This window comes from Cynoglossus semilaevis, chromosome 17 (genome assembly GCF_000523025.1).
Source record: "Cynoglossus semilaevis isolate Cse_v1.0 chromosome 17, Cse_v1.0, whole genome shotgun sequence".
NCBI lineage: Eukaryota > Metazoa > Chordata > Actinopteri > Pleuronectiformes > Cynoglossidae > Cynoglossus > Cynoglossus semilaevis.
In genome coordinates this window covers 6364239-6382348 of record NC_024323.1, presented here as the reverse complement: position 1 = coordinate 6382348, position 18110 = coordinate 6364239, and the positions used below count along the sequence as shown (strand labels likewise).

Genomic DNA, 18110 nt, shown 5'->3' with positions numbered 1-18110 from the left:
TAGTTTCAGTCTCTTTATCAATGGTCACCCCGCTCCCTCCATTCATACCTCTGACATTATGTCTTGGCGGTCATGGCCAGGAAGGCAGCGGAGGGTAAAATTATCCAAACTCAATTATCCAACCTTTACAGTCTGACATAAATCTTTATGAAATAAAATTTGTACGATACTTTGTTGCAGATACAATTAAAAATAAAAAAGGTAGCGAACTCTTAACCTCAGGAGAAGAGAAGTCAACCGCACAGAAGTATTCTGTACAAAATAACGTTGAATCTTTTTTTAGATTCCTGCCACGTTCCCAGAGATATCAGTTAAGTGGGCCTGGACTACAGGGAAGTACTGCTTTAATGGAATAATGTAAAGAAGATTTGAATTTGTTTTTCCCATTAAACTTTAAAAGGGGACCTTCATTTATAATACTGTGTAAATCATGGTGTATATCAAGTATTTTATGATACTGTGATTATTTTACCTTTGGATATAAAGCTCAAGAGAACGGCCGGAGCAAAGCATGTAACATATGTAGAGCAGCTGTGTCCAAAGTGTGACTCGTGAGGCCAATCGTGGTACTAGAATGGATTTATTGTGGTCATTAGCATAAATGTTCATTTTATATATAAAACACACAGTTAATAATTAATACACACTTGATTTTGGCTTTGTAGGTAACAGATAGTTAGCTTTTAGAAGCTGAGTGTCTGAAGACGGACTTCTGACCCGCTACACAGTAGCTTGTCGGATGAGACAACCGATACCACACAGACGTGTATGCATATTTTATTAGAAGTCTTTAGAAATGTAAGACCTCTAAGCTGGAAACCCTGTACAGTTTAAAACTGTGTTGCACTGAAGCCTCCAAGTGATCCATAAATGATTCATTATAGTGATATGAGCAGCGTGTCATTAGTTGATAAAAATAACGTCTTATCATGTGTAATTTAACCAAACATGACTGTGTGCAAATTTGATTGGTTCTCAGTATTACACAACAATCCAGAGTTTCTCAAATGACAAAAATACCCCAAAGTGGGTCAGAGTATTGGTTAGACTACAGATTCCAGTTCTGACCAGTATCACAGAGACAAACTCTCAGCTCGGAGATGAACCTTTACTGTAAGGAACCGAGAAAAAAAAGAGTCTAAAAAAAATGCTAAAAAATGATGGAACAGTTTTATTTAACTTTTTTGAGATATGCCTCAGCCGTCTCAATGACAGTTAAACAAAATTTGACCGACAGAGATTTGACCCTTTTTGTGAAGCATTTAAAAGTGCCCCCGCTTCTAAATTTGAGGTCAAAATCTCATATTGACAGTTTGGGCACGTCGAAATAACGTGTTGAAATGTGACCTTTTCTTCTTCTTTAGCAAGTCAATATTCTTGTCTGTGTCTATAATTATTTTATTTACAAGAATCTAAGTTAAACTCACCTTGTTCTCTGCCACTGCATCATCACTCACAGGAAAGCTGACCCTGACCTTTACACTCTTCACCTTTATGACACTTAGTCATGGACGGCGACACTCGGGACAAATTAAAGTGCATCATTCACTGACGCTCAAATGGTCTGGCCTACAGTAATGCGGCCCTTATGTTGACGCCGTACTCGCTCGTGTAGCCTTGTCCCATTTGTGTATGAGTGTGTGTGGGGTGGTAATGAGGAGGGAGGAGGGGAGGAGGAGGAAGAGGAAGGGGTGGAGGATGCCAGGGAGTGGTGTGGAGGTGGTGGTGGTATTGGTGGGATACAGCTGGACAGAGCGGGAGACTGTGGTGAATGGGTAACCATGGTAACTCTCTTGGCTAAGATTTGAATGCAGGGAGAGGAGAGAGGCTAGAGAGGTGGGGGTGATGCTGCAGTGTGTTTGTGAGCTGTGGAAGGACAATCAGGAGTTGGGGGTTAGGGATTAATATGAATCATTGCAGCCAGCGAGTTCATCTTTCATCAAACTGCAAGGTCAGTGCAGCGTTTACCCCCACATGTGGACACTCAGGGCAGAGGGGCAGTGATTGAGTTTTCTAAACAGTTTATTTAGTGCATGACACGGGGGTGGACTCTAACGTCAGAGAATGAAGCTTCTAAAAGTTTATTTTGATATAAAATAATTGTCATCTGGTGTTCAGCTCATACCTGGCACATATGACACTTTTATTTGGCCCACATTTGGCCGGAAACGATGGCACTTGGCCGATCTGTTCCCGTTTGTCAGATCTGGGCCACAAGCTGGTCGAAGCGTTAGCTCGCGCCGGTTAAAGGTAAGCTAGTTGACCAGAAGGGGAACAAACGTGGAGCCTTTCATGTGACATCCTGATTAAATATCGACCAAAAACACCAGATATTCACCGGGAAAGCCAGCATTAATTAGAAGGAAGTAGGGCCACGTGTACAGATTTGCATGCGGACTACATTAGGCTCTCATCAATTTTGGACCAGAGTAAAGGACTGGTGGTACTTTATCATAGCCAGGAGTAGCCCAAATATTCCTGGCTGATTAACATTCGCATTTGTTTTACATTCTGTTTTTGTGTGGCGTACAATTCAATGACAATTTAGATGGTATAATTAAACATTTGAAAAATCTTTCAACTCTACATATTTTTACATATTATTGTGTATTTTTGATATATTGATATATTGCAAGTCTTTTCTAACATTGATCAATTGTCAAACTTATTTCACAGTTTTGTTTGTGCATGTTTGTGTCAGCAGTAGTCATTCCTCTGTGTTGTTTGTAAGGATGCGTATAAGCCTAGCAAGAAAAATAGAGCTTTTATTCAACAGTGTAAAATTATTATAATATCTTTTATATATAATTTTAATATTGTGTTCAATTATTTTTTCCAAAGAGGCTGCCGTTCTCATGTGGTGACATCACAGGTGCAAAACAGAACACAAGCACACAGCCAGGAACCAGGTGTCAACATCAACTGGTCTTTCCTAAAGAACCCCCCCACCCCCACCCCTCTCCGACCTCCCCACCCTCAGTCCACCCAGCCGACCTTAGACAGCCACTGTCTGAACCTCTGCCTCACTCAGCTCCTCTTCCTCTCCACACCTTTCAGCTCTGCTCAGACACAGCCCACCTGAAATAGCTCTGCTGATTTAAAAAAGGTGTCTGTAAATTAAAACATGTGGAACAGTGAGAGTCGGGCTAAAAATAAAAGCACTGTCTCTCTTTTTTAATCTCTTTCTTTTCTTTTTCTTTTTTTTGCAGTTGCGTCGGTGTTGCTGTGTGTCAGCCTGGACATGATGTGGCTGTTGTTGTTGTTGTCCCTGGTAACTGTTGCATCATCCAGCTGTGCTGCAGTGGCTGCAGTTGCCTATTTCACGCTTTGGTGCCGCTGTTCTGTGTCACCTGGAATGTTGGTGTGAATATGTAGCACTAGTTTTAGGCAGGTTTATATATTTAGTATGTAACATTTAAAAAAAAAAAATCACTTTTTTAAAAAGACAATAAAGAATATGGTATGGTAGTATGGTTAGATGTTGATAGATGTTACTTATCTATCAACATCTAACCATACTAAATGATTCTTTCCATCCTGGACATTTTGGTGTCACTGAGATTCAAATGATTGATGTAGAAAAATATGTAAACTCATTATTTTGTTATAATGAGTCAGTGGATTTTAGTCATTACCTTGGACTTTGGTGTCGGCTCAGAGAATAAAACTTTGCTAGAGCAGGTGTCCTCGACCATGTTATTCGGGCTACAGTCTCCCACACTCTGCTCAGTCAGGTTGGTCTGACACAGCCCAGGCGTCTGACCTGAAGTTGAGCTGGTGTTTCAAACTGGAGGAGCTTTGGTGAAATGAAAACTTTTTGGACGGTGAAATGAGTGGATGTACAGTGTGTGTGCACTTCCTGTGGATTAAACATTTTAATGTAATAAAATGCACAAATTAATGAATGTGGTTTGACAGTTAATATATATACATCCATATATATGATCTTGTATCTGATCCCTGTTTCATATGTGTTCTCATGTTATCATTCTGTTCCACTTCTTTTTATGGACATTCTACTGAGCTCCCACTCTTTCTTTCTCCCTCACTCTCTTAAGTTATTAATATTAATGCGTCTCCTCTTCTCTCCCTCCTTATTTTCTCCCCTCTTTCACTTTTAATCTGTCTTTTACTACTGATCTCCTCTCTGCTCTTCTCACTCTTCATGCCTCTCTCTGGGTCTTTATCCCTCATCGTGTTTTTCACTCAACCTTTTCTCCATCTGTCTCTGTCGCTATCTCTTCCGTTCTCCTTCCATTTCTCTCTTATGCCGGCTCACTCTCTGCAGCTTCTCAGTATTCATCTATTACTGTAGTGTTGATAATTCCCTCCTCTGCCTGCAGCCATACAGTCATCTATCAGATTAATAATCCTCTCCTTCTCATTCTTCTCCTTCTTCCCTCTCTCTCTCTCTCTCTCTCCACCTTGGTCTCTTTCCTTATCCTGCATGAAGATGATCAACGTGTCAAATTAGTCCCTGTGTCAAAGTCCCCTCATTACAAGTGCCATCCTTAAGAGTCAAATCTGGATTGGCTAGATGACCTAGTTTGAGGTTATCTATTGTAGGTCTAAATAAGCAGCAGAGGGAAGTGCTGTGGCTCTTCAGGTTGGTGGAGCCTGACGAGAGCTGCTCATAGATTAGTGCTAATGTAGACTGCACCACTCGCTACCGTCCTCCGGTCCCATGAGCATGCACTAGTGTGCTCACACAGGAATTAGCCTTTTAGCTCCACAGTTGTGTCTGCATTGCTGCACAGAGTCAAACTGGACTCATGTTGTTTCAGAGGTCTGGAACCAACCTTGATGAGTACGGCTTTAAAGAAAGGTGATGGCATTGCTCAAACATCAATATGTCATTGTCGTATTAATTGCAGTAGCGTGGTGTAATTAACATGAACAAGCGAGACTGTGGCTGAGATAACTGGAAGCCTCTGTGTCACACTTGTGGTGGTATTATTGCTTCTCAGTAGTAAAACCACGGCTCTCAAAACCCCATTGCTTTTTTTTGTTTGTTTTGTTTAAGTAATGAGGTTGTTATAAGAATAACCTGTGAAAACACAGAGTATTAGCACAAAATATTGGTGGCAATTTTTGAGCCCAGACTTCAGTCCGTCTTTATGTCTTGCAAAATATTTTTGTCTTTTCCTTAGTTTGTGTTGAACTAACAGAGAGTTTATTTTATCTGTCCATCTGCCTGATGAATTCAATCACAGGTTTTAGTTTTATTGCATCTAGGTAAGTGTGTCAGTTTAGGAGTTTGGAATTTAGCCTTCCAGATTAGAGATGGAGAATCGGAATTTGCCTGATTTATTCACTCAGCTGTAACTTTTGTAACTTTCACAAATGCATGATTATAGGTCATACGGGGCCAAATGACCTATGGACTGGTACTGGTCCACGGAGCCCTGATCTATACAGTCTTCCATTTACAACCGGCCCTTCAAGGAGAACTGTATTGGTGATGAGGCCCACAGTGAAAATGAGTTTGACCCCCTGTTGTAGGTCATTGAAGGTCAACCAAAATGTCCAATAGTTTAGGCTTTGTTAAGTAATAAACATGGATGAAGGCCATTCAGAAACAATTAGCAGAAGTTTCCACTGTGTCTCTCTCTCTCGTCATGCACATATATTCATTTCAAAGCCAACATCATTGACTCTTTGTACTTATTTCTTACATGTCCTCTGTGTTGGTTTCATCACTATAAACAGTTGATTACAAATGGCCCTACTCCTCCTCTGGCTGGGAGAATTTGATTTCTGTAAAATAAAGTCTGCTGAGGGATTAAGAGAGATTTGATATAAGCAGTGACAAAGGAGTTCTAATGCTTCTCCCAGATTTCCTGACAGCCTCTCCCATGATAAAGTGTACTGGAGACGTCTACGTGCTGTTTGTTCTTTTCATTCTTTACTGGTGCAAACATGAATCCCTGTCTGTGCTGCAGCTTTAATATCTGTTCTATCCCTTTTCTCTCTCTTTTGTTCTTTTACAGCGACTCCTGGGTTCTACTCGCTTCACAAAAAGTCTAAATCAAAGGACACTGGGAAGAAGAAGGGAATAACATCAACAACTGTTTATCTACATGTTTATTTGTGAAAGAAAAGAAAAGAAATTCACGCGGGGAAAGCAACGGAAATAACCAGGACAAATAGAACGTTTCAGAAGATGCGGCGTTAAAGGGAACACTTCAGGATCGGAGACCAACGTGGAACGTCACCCTACTCTCAAAAGAAACTCCACCGTTGTGGACTCACCTCAGCTGTACCTTCAGAATAAAGAGCAGGGTCATGTCCCAGTTGCCATGCCCATCGCCACGTTGACCTGCCTTCCCGGCCCCTCCCCCTTCCTCTTTCTACTCGCCCAGCTCCTGCTGCAGCTCTTCCTCCCTGGGCCAGAGTCCGTCGGAGCTGCCTCCACCTGCCCCTCCCTCTGCACCTGTTCCAACCAGGCCAGTCGAGTCATTTGCACCAGGCAGAGCCTGGATGAGGTGCCGGAGAGCATATCCGTCAACACACGATACCTCAACCTGCAGGAGAATTCTATCCAGGTAAAGGTCTTTGGGGTGAAGTGAGGACGGCGTCAGTTAGTCTAGGAGCGTTGTAAATACGGTCCATTTACATACACCACAGAGATGGGAAACAACAGTCTTTATGAGACAAATGCTGCTTTTTATTTATTCCTATAAATCAAACCACGTCTCGCAATTTTATGCCTGTCTGGGGATCTTATTGATTTCTTTCGGCTGGTGCTTGTTCCTCAAACACAGATGAGCGACTGGAGGTCATGGTTCAGTCTCATTTTTATTAACACCTGCATTACAACATAAATCAAACAGAAAAAACACACGTTTTATTATCTCTCACATTCCAGTGCAGAGGATGTTTTGTTTTTTTTTCTCACATGCCGCGTTGACATGTCTTAATACATGTATTGATTTCATTTATTCTAAGTGTTGCCATTTGTATAGTTATTGATAGAAGAGGCAATTCCTATGTGACAGACAAAGGATTTTTCCCTTCCGTGGGTACAAAGACACATTAATCAACGCTTTCTCTCAGACTGGAGATTGATTCTATTCACAGAGGGGGGAGGAGGGAGGATTCTAGAGCCCACGGATGGATCGTGTTATTTCAAATAACCACAACAAATGCATGTGCTTTTGTGTCATTTCCACCAAACACTAATAAAATCATATCCTATTGGAACAAGGATTATTTAGAAATTAGGAAACTAAACCAAATATAGTTTTGAAAATCAGGATATACAGTTAGCCAGGGCACAACTGGATTGGCTTGAAACATATATGGTGGAGGATGAAAAAGAAAACTGTCTATTAACTGAATGATGTTGCATTCATTTAAATTAGTAACACATGAGTAACACTGTGTCCAGACATAGAAATATGTCTGGTTTCAATCCACAGTATTTCCTCAGTTCGGCAGAAACCCAACTGTGGTAGAAAATCCAGAATCCCAGAAACCCATGCCTACATTATCTACATTTAACAATTAGCATTTAGCAGAGGGAATTGCTGCTCATTATGCATACATCTGGAGCCATTAGGGGTTGATGCATTAAAACTTCAATGCCACCATATGAGGGACACTCAGACGACTGCGGGGTTGCTGTACTAACACACTCTTCAGCTCAGATTTTAATATTAGGACTAAGCCAGGTCTAATCCTGCTCAAAAAGGTCTGGTTTGGTTCTTGAGTGTCGGTGCTGACTAACCATAAGTCCAGGAAACAGTTTTTCCTTTGCTGCGGTTTAATATGTAGTATTCATTTGGCCAGTCAAATATGATCAAACTACAGATTATAGTTTATAATATATACTATTATAGTTTGTGTGACATTGTTTTTTAATCTAATTATTATACATTATTATTTATTATAAATCTATGAGCCATAATCAGCTATTTGTTAAGTCAGGTTTGGAGAGAAGACAGTGAAAAAAACAAGTGCATTATTTAACAGTGAGTCCCGGTCTCACCTGAGGGACAAACAGCGTTGAGACTTGAAAACAAGGCATTTTATTCCATGACACGGTGCTGACTTTTTGTGTGCTTTACCCATGAATCCCTTGTCCCTTGATGGTGTTCTGTGGCTGTACAGCTGGGAGGGAAGATCACTTAACCACAGATCATCAAAACAAAGCAAACACATCTCCACATCTCCAAACACAGGGAGTGTTCTGGATTTACTATTTTGCTGCAGCATTTCAAGTAATTGGATTACCTGTCATGCTGCTGACAACGCGTTGTTCCTACACTGTGTATACATTTATTTCTATTACACTAATGAAAAGGAATACACTTCCACCACATTGTTAAACTTGTCTAGTGCATCTCTAATCGCGTTGAACTGCTTTGTACGTTGGGCAGAGCAGCCACGTATCCCTTATTCCTCAGAGAAAATATCTTATTAACGCTTATGTGGAGGTAATGGAGCATAAATGGGACATAAGGCTGCATGATTCCGGGTGTGCAGTTTTCACAGATACTGTTTTTAATAAAAGTGAAAACAGTAAGGCGTTTGTTTTTTTTTTTTTGCTTTTCATTTTCAGCCCACAGATTGCATTTCCGTTTATCCTATCCCGCAGCCCCGTTAGAAATAATTAAAAATCTAAAAATGTTTGAACACCTGAGGGTATCCTAGTTTTTCTTAACTTAGTACGGTGAGAGTAAAGCCTTGACAGCTTCTATCCAAAATCAAACCTTTGTTTGCTAGTGTTTGTGGTAATTTCCACAATATGTACAGAACATTTTTGGTGGCCTCGAAAAAGTACATAATGTCTGTTTAATATATGGACGAAACATCTGTGAGAATCCATTTAAAATAATAAAATAATAATTTATATTACTTTGTGAATGGTGTCAATGGTGTAACAGTCCAACACCGTTAATCGTTTCATTATGGAAGCATAATAAGGTTTCAGCAGAACGTCCCCCGAGTCTCATTGAAACAACACTGTGAAATGCACTACAGTGTCAGGAGGCTGCACTGAAATAAGGCCAGGGTTACAAACAGATCTGGGTTCAAGCTAGATTTACTCCACTGTTTACGTAAGGACCCCAAAAGTAAATGTATTTAGCGCCTTTGTTGAATATGTGATTAAATAAAGTAAATTAATTCAATACTAGAAAAAAAAGACAAAACAAATTAAAGCTGCATAAATATTTTGATGTTGATGGTGAAACTAAATATATAATATATATAAAGTTGTTTCCTTGGAACAAATCCAAGCTAAACTTCCATCATGCCTCATATTTTATTTCTGAACAAAAATCCTGCATATGCAACTGCCTTGTGTCACTGACGGCTGACTGTCATAGTAAATACTTTTGACAAGCTCAACTTTTTCACCCAAACTTTAAGCACAAGCTGGAAATATTTTTATAAAATTGCATGTATTGTGTGTTTTACAAAAAATATAAATATATAATAGTTGGGAAACAGTGGGGTCACCACTACAGAAATCCTTTTTGTTTGCAATCCCAAGTTACCATTGAACCTGTTGTACACTGAGTATTTTTTTCAATCTTTGTGTTTCCAGGTGATCAAGTCCGACACATTCAAGCACTTGAGACATCTGGAGATCTTGCAGCTTTCCAAAAATCAGATCCGTCAGATTGAAGTTGGAGCATTCAATGGCCTCCCAAACCTCAACACACTGGAGCTCTTTGACAACCGCCTCACACTGGTGCCATCACATGCCTTCGAGTACCTCAGCAAGCTGCGGGAGCTCTGGCTACGCAACAACCCCATTGAGACTTTGCCTGCCTATGCCTTCCACCGCATCCCATCGCTACGTCGGCTGGACCTTGGCGAACTCAAGAAGTTGGATTTCATTTCGGATGCAGCATTTGTTGGCCTCATCAATTTACGGTACTTGAACCTGGGTATGTGCGGACTGAAAGACATTCCTAAACTGACGGCCCTTGTGCGACTAGAGGAACTTGAGCTTTCTGGGAACAGGTTAGAGATCATTCGACCTGGTTCCTTTCAGGGCTTAGTGTCTCTTCGCAAGCTGTGGCTCATGCACTCGCAAGTGTCGGTCATTGAACGCAATGCCTTTGATGACCTGAAAAGCCTAGAGGAACTTAACCTGTCCCACAACTCCCTTCACTCATTGCCCCATGACCTGTTCACACCACTCCATCAGCTGGAGAGAGTACACCTCAATCACAATCCGTGGGTCTGTAACTGTGATGTGCTTTGGCTTAGTTGGTGGCTGAAAGAGACGGTGCCCAGCAACACCACCTGCTGTGCCCGCTGTCACGCTCCTCCTGCCTTGAAGGGCAAGTACATTGGGGAGCTCGACCAAAGCCACTTCACCTGCTTTGCTCCGGTAATTGTGGAGCCACCTACAGACCTTAATGTCACTGAAGGTATGGCTGCTGAGCTAAAATGCCGCACAAGCACCTCTATGACATCTGTCAACTGGATCACTCCTAATGGCACCCTGATGACCCACGGCTCTTATCGAGTGCGGATATCAGTCCTGCACGATGGCACGCTCAACTTTACAAATGTCACCCTGAGAGACACGGGCCAGTACACCTGCATGGTCACCAATGCCGCTGGAAACACCACGGCGACTGCTGTACTCAATGTCACTGCTGCAGATGCCAGTGTCAACTACACCTACTTCACCACGGTCACCGTCGAATCTGAGACCACAGGAGATGAAGACTCGGCACTGGTTGCCATCAACGAGACGTTCATCCACGTCCAACATGGACCCACTCCTTCAGGCCACGTGTGGCTGGATGGTGTTTCTACCACACCCTCTTCCCTGTCTGCTGGCTGGTCCTCCTCCTCTCCTTGGGCCACCCAGCCCACCTTCACCCTTCCTATACATGAACCGGGTTTCTCAGGCCTAGATGATGTGATGAAAACCACCAAGATCATCATTGGCTGCTTCGTAGCCATTACTTTCATGGCAGCTGTGATGCTGGTGGTATTCTACAAGCTGAGGAAGCAGCATCAGCTACATAAACACCACGGCCCTGCTCGTGCCATTGAGATTATCAATGTGGAGGATGAACTCAGTGCGGGGGCCAGTGGACGTGGCAGTGGAATATCTGGAGGATCCACTGTGGCACAGAGTGGAAGTAGCGGAATAGGAGGAGGCCAGAGCCTGCGACTGCACCACCCAGAAATGGTCAATCTGCCAAATCTGGCCCGATCAGACCACCTTAACCACTATTACAAATCCCATCACTTCAACAACAACATGATGAGTCTGGGAATGGGCGTTGGTTCTGGCATGGGCCTCAACAACAACAACAATCCTTCGTCGTGCTCTCAGAACACATCCTTATCCTGTTCACAGGTTCCTTCTTCTACCAGTGGAGGAAACTCCACAATTGGCCCCCTGCCCTCACCTGTGCCCCTGCCGCAGTTGGGTCTCCACAGTTCCCTGAAAGGCCTAATGAGTAAAGGCCAGAATGAGCCACTGCTGTTCAAGAATGGCTCAAAAGAAAATGTGCAAGAGACACAAATCTGAGTAAAAGTGAGAGCGGAAGTTAAGACTTAAGAAGAAAGGCACCCTGCAGAATGGTAGAGGGAGCAATTTTTAGCATATGAGACTGATTGTAGCCTACTGTCCTTACGGACAGATTCCAGCAACAACAAAATTGACATAGTCACTGCTTTGTGTTATATGTTGACAGAGAGTAGTAGATAGTTAGACTGGGAGAGACAAAGGACACTATCTGATCAGCACCAGTCAGATAATTGCATTGGCACATACATCTCTACTAAATCAACACAAGACCACGACACAATGTAAACAGCCAACACCAGAATTCTTCACTTGTGTGACGTGTTGAAGGATTTGCCAAAGCCCAGGATCAGGCCAACTCTTACAATTTGTATCTGCAATCAGAGTGGAATGAGATTTTCTTTTTTCTTTTTTCTTTTTTTTTTACAGATTTTTTCATATATTCCCAGACCTATTCAGTGTATATATACGGTAAAAAGGCATATTACTGGCCATGTTGTTGACCATGGTGTAAGATTAGTGTTTGGCAGAGACACTCAATTACAAACAATTGGTTCGTTGAATGGTTTCGTCCCAGGTTTCCAGGAAGTACAAGAAAAAAACAAGACAAGCAGGATCAGAGCGATGGAGGGCTCCTGTCCAGGACACCTTTAAAGACTAATTGTCTGCAAAGAGACAAAACAAACAACAGGAGTTGTTCCTTTTTTCACTCTCACTTTTATCCCTTTTACACCTTAGTGGCTACTGTTATCTCGAAAGAAGAAAAAAAAGAGATCCCATTGGAGAAGAAAAAAAAATCTGTGGGATTAAAGGACAACGAGAGGCGTATATAAAGGGACCGAAAGTACATGTTATATATACCGTAAATATATTTTCATTCAAAGAAATAAATTATAAAGAATCCTTATCGAGCTTCTGACTGAACGACTGAAGAATATATAAAACAACACATACATGCACAGCTGGTGTTGTGGCTGTCTCTCACCACTTCTTTCCACTCGGAATAAGATGGCTGTTTTGACTGTGCAACTGAAGGACACGTGGGAGAAAGGCATCTGTTGAAAGAGACAAAAAACAAAAACCTGGCAAAGTGAATTTGAGTGAATTTATTTTGGTCACGACTTTTTTGTAGCTACAAAAAGTGTTCTCTCCTTCCTGTCACATTCACACTTACAGGGTCATCCATGAAGGCGGATCTTTATGCTAACGTGAAAATATGGAATACAACAGCAGCTCCTCGTCGTTTGATATCTAGCTCGGCCACAGAAGTAAAAATAATGATCATAATGTTGATAATGACAACAAGCTAAGTCGTTATTATTATTATCAAAAGTTGGGACTGTTTGTGGAAAGTCGAAAATGCTGATTTAGCATGCATTTTCCATTGGCTTTATCTGCCTGGACAGTAATATAATAAAATGATGATAAAGAACAAGTTACGATGTTGTCATTACTATCATTAAAATGATCATTGTTGTTACGGCGAATGGCAACAAAGAGCTAAAAAGTACTTTAATTTCCATTTGTATATGACACTGATGTCGTCTTTGAACTGTCGACCTGTCGGACTGATGAACAGAAGCTGGACGGACACATTGTGCCACAAAGTGAACTCCACATGCATCAGCATTAAAAGGCTGGGCCTTCAAAATGGCCCCCTCATCCAGTGCCCACTGACTGGTCCACTCTTGATGCCTCAAGCGGTCAGGACCCCTCATGTTATCATGCATTAGACAGGACATGAACCTTTGAAGACTGCTCCTCTGCAGAGGATGATTTCTCAACTGTATCTCAGTGTAATCGTGTATGAGTGGATTTCATGGCAGTAGGAATGACAGGCATTGCTGAGCATTTTTAAAGGTAAGCAACGCTTGCTGGCTAACGGAGGAGGTGACATACCGTACAGTATTCAGTGGTGGATGAATTTTTTCTAATGAAGAAGGACAATTCAATGAAGAAAAAAAAAATATAGAAACTTATAGATCTCTTTTAAAAAAAACAACAAACAAAACCATATAAGTGTTCTTTTTTTATTTTGGGTTTTTACCTAGTTTTGATTATTTTCTGTTTTTTTAATCAAGTGTTATCTTAATTGTAATATTGTTATTGTTATTATAATTAGCTAATTACAATGGGTATAATTATGAGAGATGTTCTGTTAGAAAAGGTCACTTTGAACATTTAAAAACCTGGCACATAAAATAGCAGTGAAAGTCTGTGAAAATTGGTGGCTATTTCTGTTGATCCTTTTCTTTCTGTTCAACATTATCACTCTCTCTGCATTCCTTCGGTTCTGCTTGAGAGGAGAAGACATGGTGAATCTGAAACGGTCAGCACTGGGTTCTCTTTTCTGTACACGGGGACAGGAAAGGCCCTGCTCTGGTTTACAAGCTCACTCACAGTCACTTTCTGTGCTTTCCTGAATGTCACCGCCATCACAGTGCTTGGAGCAGTATGGCGCTCTGTCAACACCTTGTCGCCATGGCTACGCTCTATTGCAGCAAACAGCATCATCAACAGTTTCTCGTAAAAACATCCCTGTGTCATCCATGTTCTTTTTTGTGGCCAATATTCACTCCAAGAAAGTGTGGTGTAGTTTCAGTGGAAAGAACTAAGCTGGAACATTGTACCCATGTACACGCATTAAATAACCCCTCCACCTCTCACACCACCATCTCACCCCCCCACATCAGCTCCAACTCCATAAGCACCCTGGCAGTTGGTTTCCCGGACAACCGTTGCGGCTGCAGCAGCCGTGATGATCGTGTCTTGATTTGAAGTTTAAAGAGAGGAGAACAGAAAGGTATAGAATTTTTGTCGTCCCCTTTTCTCTTCCCCTCCAAACTGCCAGGTGCCATTGGCCACATAATGTGGCTCGTCGGATGTTAGACTTATTTTTACCCCCGTGACTACATTTCGTAAGATGCTGATTTTATGTAACTGAGTCAGGCAATTTAAACGCGTTTATTCCCCTATGCATTTAATTTACATAGGCCACCATTGCTAAATGCATCTATGCACCCTACACTTGTGATTAACACTTTTACCCTGCAACACTCATTAACATACTGTATTTCTTTCCCAACACAGGGGATCCATATTCCTCTCACAGCTTATTTACATATTCATCTGCTGCTGTGCAAATGACAGAGAAATTATCATGTGGCCGTGCTGGTGGGTATGAAGGTGGTTTGTGTGTGTGTGTGTGTGAGAGAGAGAGAGAGAGAGTTTCGTGTACATCAGAGGCTCAAACCAAGGACTGTTAAAACAGCTATTTAGCCCTAATTCTTCAGATGCCACTGCACCCCCGGTTAGCTGTAGTAGCTCATAACTTTAGAAAGCATTGTGTCGCTCCTGTTGCTCCTGTAAAGTGCTACAAACCAGAGGCCATGTTATTGATGCTGGGTGATAGAGGGAGAGCTTCGCTTGAGCTGGAGACGCATAGTCACAGTGCAGCAGTGTGTGAGTCACAGTGTGCTGAACACACTCCCAACACTCACATGGAAATGCCCTGTTGGCTGTGCCACTCAGTCAGCCGTTCAGGGAGTAGGTGAATTACACCAGTGCCTGTTTGTTCACCTCTGGAATTTAAACAGTACGTATGGATGGAAATGAGGACAAATGGAGTGTAGTACTGTTTACCACTGCAAACCTTTTACCAATGTAATGTTGTTGCCTGTTTGCAAACATGTGCAATTGTACAGGTGGCTTTTGTTAGTTTGGTTGTGCTAACGGTAACAACTAACAACTAAGAGCAAAGGGGAAAGGAAGTTCAGTCTGTTGGTTTGCTTTTTATCCTGTAAACATTTATAAAAATTGGAAGAACAACCCCCTGCACCACCACACACTTCCTGTAGCCCACTATAAAATGACTGAGGGAACTGCTGTGTGTGATTCTACTGTTTATTTTGGTGATGACCTTGACCGTCCTCTTTTTCCACTCTCTCCCTCGATCTTTTTGGACGCTCCTAAACAATGAAAGGTCTGTTCCTCTGGGGTCAGTGAGTCCATTTGACAGAACATCTCATTCTGTATACATTTTTTATGCACCTGCCAAAACTAGCTGTCCAGGCAAGTGGCAGTTTTTGTTTATCTAACTACTTAAGCCGTCCAATTGATTACCCTGAACAAATTGTCTTGGCCTGGAGTGCTTCATAGTGGAGTGAGCTGTTTCTGCTGGCAGCTTATAGGGCAACCAGGATAAAACATCTTCCGCCTAAACTTTCACTGCAATAATTTATTTCACACCAGCCATGTAGAGACACAGTGGCGTCTGTTTATAGACAATGTAGCCCTGTGTTTTGTCTGAGTGACGCAATAGTCACCAGAAGAATGAGGCCTGCACTTTTTCACAGGCAGTGAGAAAGTTATGTTAAAGCAGAGACACTATGATACACTATGTTGCATTAGATGCTGCTGTGATGTTTTAGCAAATGAAATTTGCCGAAAATGGGTCGCCTGTGGTGTAAGTGATGACAGGAGCTTAAATTATTGTCCTCAGTCACATTCAAAAAAAAAAAAAAAAAAACGCATTCCCAAAACAACCTGCTTAGAGAGGTCTGTACTTAAGTAACACTTGGTAAGTGGAGTGATATTTGATGTGCAATTTCAGTGGCTGTTTTCATGGTAAATGACTACGATAGTCATTTAACTTATCATTCTAAACATAATGGTGTACATTAAACCGTGCAGGGCTGTGTTTTATTGGTTTTTAAGTCCTGTGTTACCACAGGTGGGATGCAGTTTCTGGTCAGCATTGTGAGAAAAAACCTCCAGTCTTTAGTCTAGTCACAGTCCAGTGCACGTTCTTCTCAGATGAGTTTAGACTCAGAGATTTGTATTGCGTTCCTGTACAAAGGGGATGTTTGGCTTCACTTTTTCACCACTAAGTCTGATGGGTTTGTAGCAGTTTAACAGTAAGTGCTGTCTGTTATTGATGCACATGGCGTCACTGATGTATTTCCTAGACAACAGCGCTCATTTTCAACAAATAGAGCTGTGAATGATGAGTGTTTTTCTTGGAGGATTATCACACAGGACAGTACATGAGAGCAGAGCAACACATTGCACCTCATCTCCGCACACGGCGGCTGTTGTGAATCCGTTAAGTGGAGCAGTCTTTTCTGTGCCACTGTCGCCCCAGCGCTCTTTCCCCCCCACTAGCACCCCCCAGTAGCATCCTTGCCTCGCTATGCTTCATGCCTCCTCTGCTGCGGGGTTTTGGCAGGAAAGGGCCTGGATGTATCACCATCACACTGGTGAAAGGTTGATGTAATGGCACCAGCTTTCAGATGCTTTGTCGTGTTCCATCACATTTTTGAAAGCGAGGCCTTTTTATGTGTCAGTGGAGTGTTGCTCACACTGGACGCCTGGAGTTTTAGACATTTTACTGTTTCGTCACTGTGAAAACCCTGCCCTCCAGCCACTTATCAACCAGGCAAACACGCTGATACGCAGACAAACACCTACTCTGACACTGACGTATTGATTGAGGCGAGGCTTTCTTAAACTATTTGCAGCTGAGTGCAGTGGAGGTTAACGCAAACCTCTCTGCTGCTGACATTCACGCTTGTTTGCTTTATATCCTGTTAAGGTGTCTCCCATTTGAGAGCGGCTGGTGGATTAGAACACGGTTTGTGTTTTCTGCTGCCTTGCTCGTTGTGCCATTGGTGAGAAGATGTCCATTTGAAGTTATCTTCCGAGCTCTGAGCTGTGAAGAGTCACAGGGCTGGGACTGTATGTGTGGGCTGTGGTGGGGGAGTGATGAGTGGTGCCTCATCCCAGATGACAATCTCCTCCGTGTCACTTAGCCGTGGGTCAGTGGACACTGCTGGGAAGAACGCAGGAGGAAAAACCCACAAAGTCAGTGGAACAGCTAAAATGGGACACGCTCACAGCCCATGTAATTGTACAGCACCGATTAATGGGAATAGTTGAGCAGAAACACGGCTTCAGCAGAGAGCTCCTCATGAATGCTTTATAAATGGGGACGTCATGTGAAAACCTTGTAATGCCGATTCTAAACATTAACTGGATGAATTCCATCATTATGCATGAGACAGAAAGAAGTCAAATACATTATCCTTGGAGTGATGAAACCATAGACTTAAATAAAATAAAATAAAATAGTTTAAATACTTGCGTTTTGGCAATTGATTGAAATATTTGGTTCCTCCTGTCTCTGATAATATGAACAAGCATTTTTCTTATCAGCTAAGTTGCTAGCTTTAGGCTAAGAATAATGATTCATGACATCACCTGGTACAGTCAGTCAGTCACAGGGTTAGTCTTCTTATCGTGGCCAATTCTCTCCTAATATAATGGTATATATTGTATTTCCTTTCATATTGGATCAGACTGTCTACTACAGTAATCTTGTTCTGCTGAATAAAATCCTAAAGTAGTGATTTATCACCGTGAAATGACATCAAGTGTTTAGTGATGTAAATAATCAGCAGAGAAATAGCTTTGGTTTCTCTCTTGAGAATGCACAGCATAAAATAGACTCACTCACTTACTACCTGTTTACTTACTGCCCTTCCCTCAGATCCACTCGGCGCTCCCCTAAGATTGCCTCCCCGTTCGATCACGTTGTGCACTGCAC

General features: G+C 42.0%; 1 protein-coding gene across 1 annotated transcript in view; it reads left to right on the top strand.

Annotated features, from left to right (window-relative positions):
• Positions 1-16034, top strand: part of lrrc4ba (leucine rich repeat containing 4Ba) — a 34075-nt gene extending 18041 nt beyond the window's left edge. The window contains exons 2-3 of the mRNA XM_008329633.3: positions 5991-6545; positions 9554-16034. Coding sequence (XP_008327855.1) covers positions 6300-6545; positions 9554-11509 — 2202 coding nt within the window. The 5' untranslated portion in view covers positions 5991-6299 and the 3' untranslated portion in view covers positions 11510-16034. The remainder of the gene's footprint in view (positions 1-5990; positions 6546-9553) is intronic.
• Positions 16035-18110: the final 2076 nt, after the last annotated feature.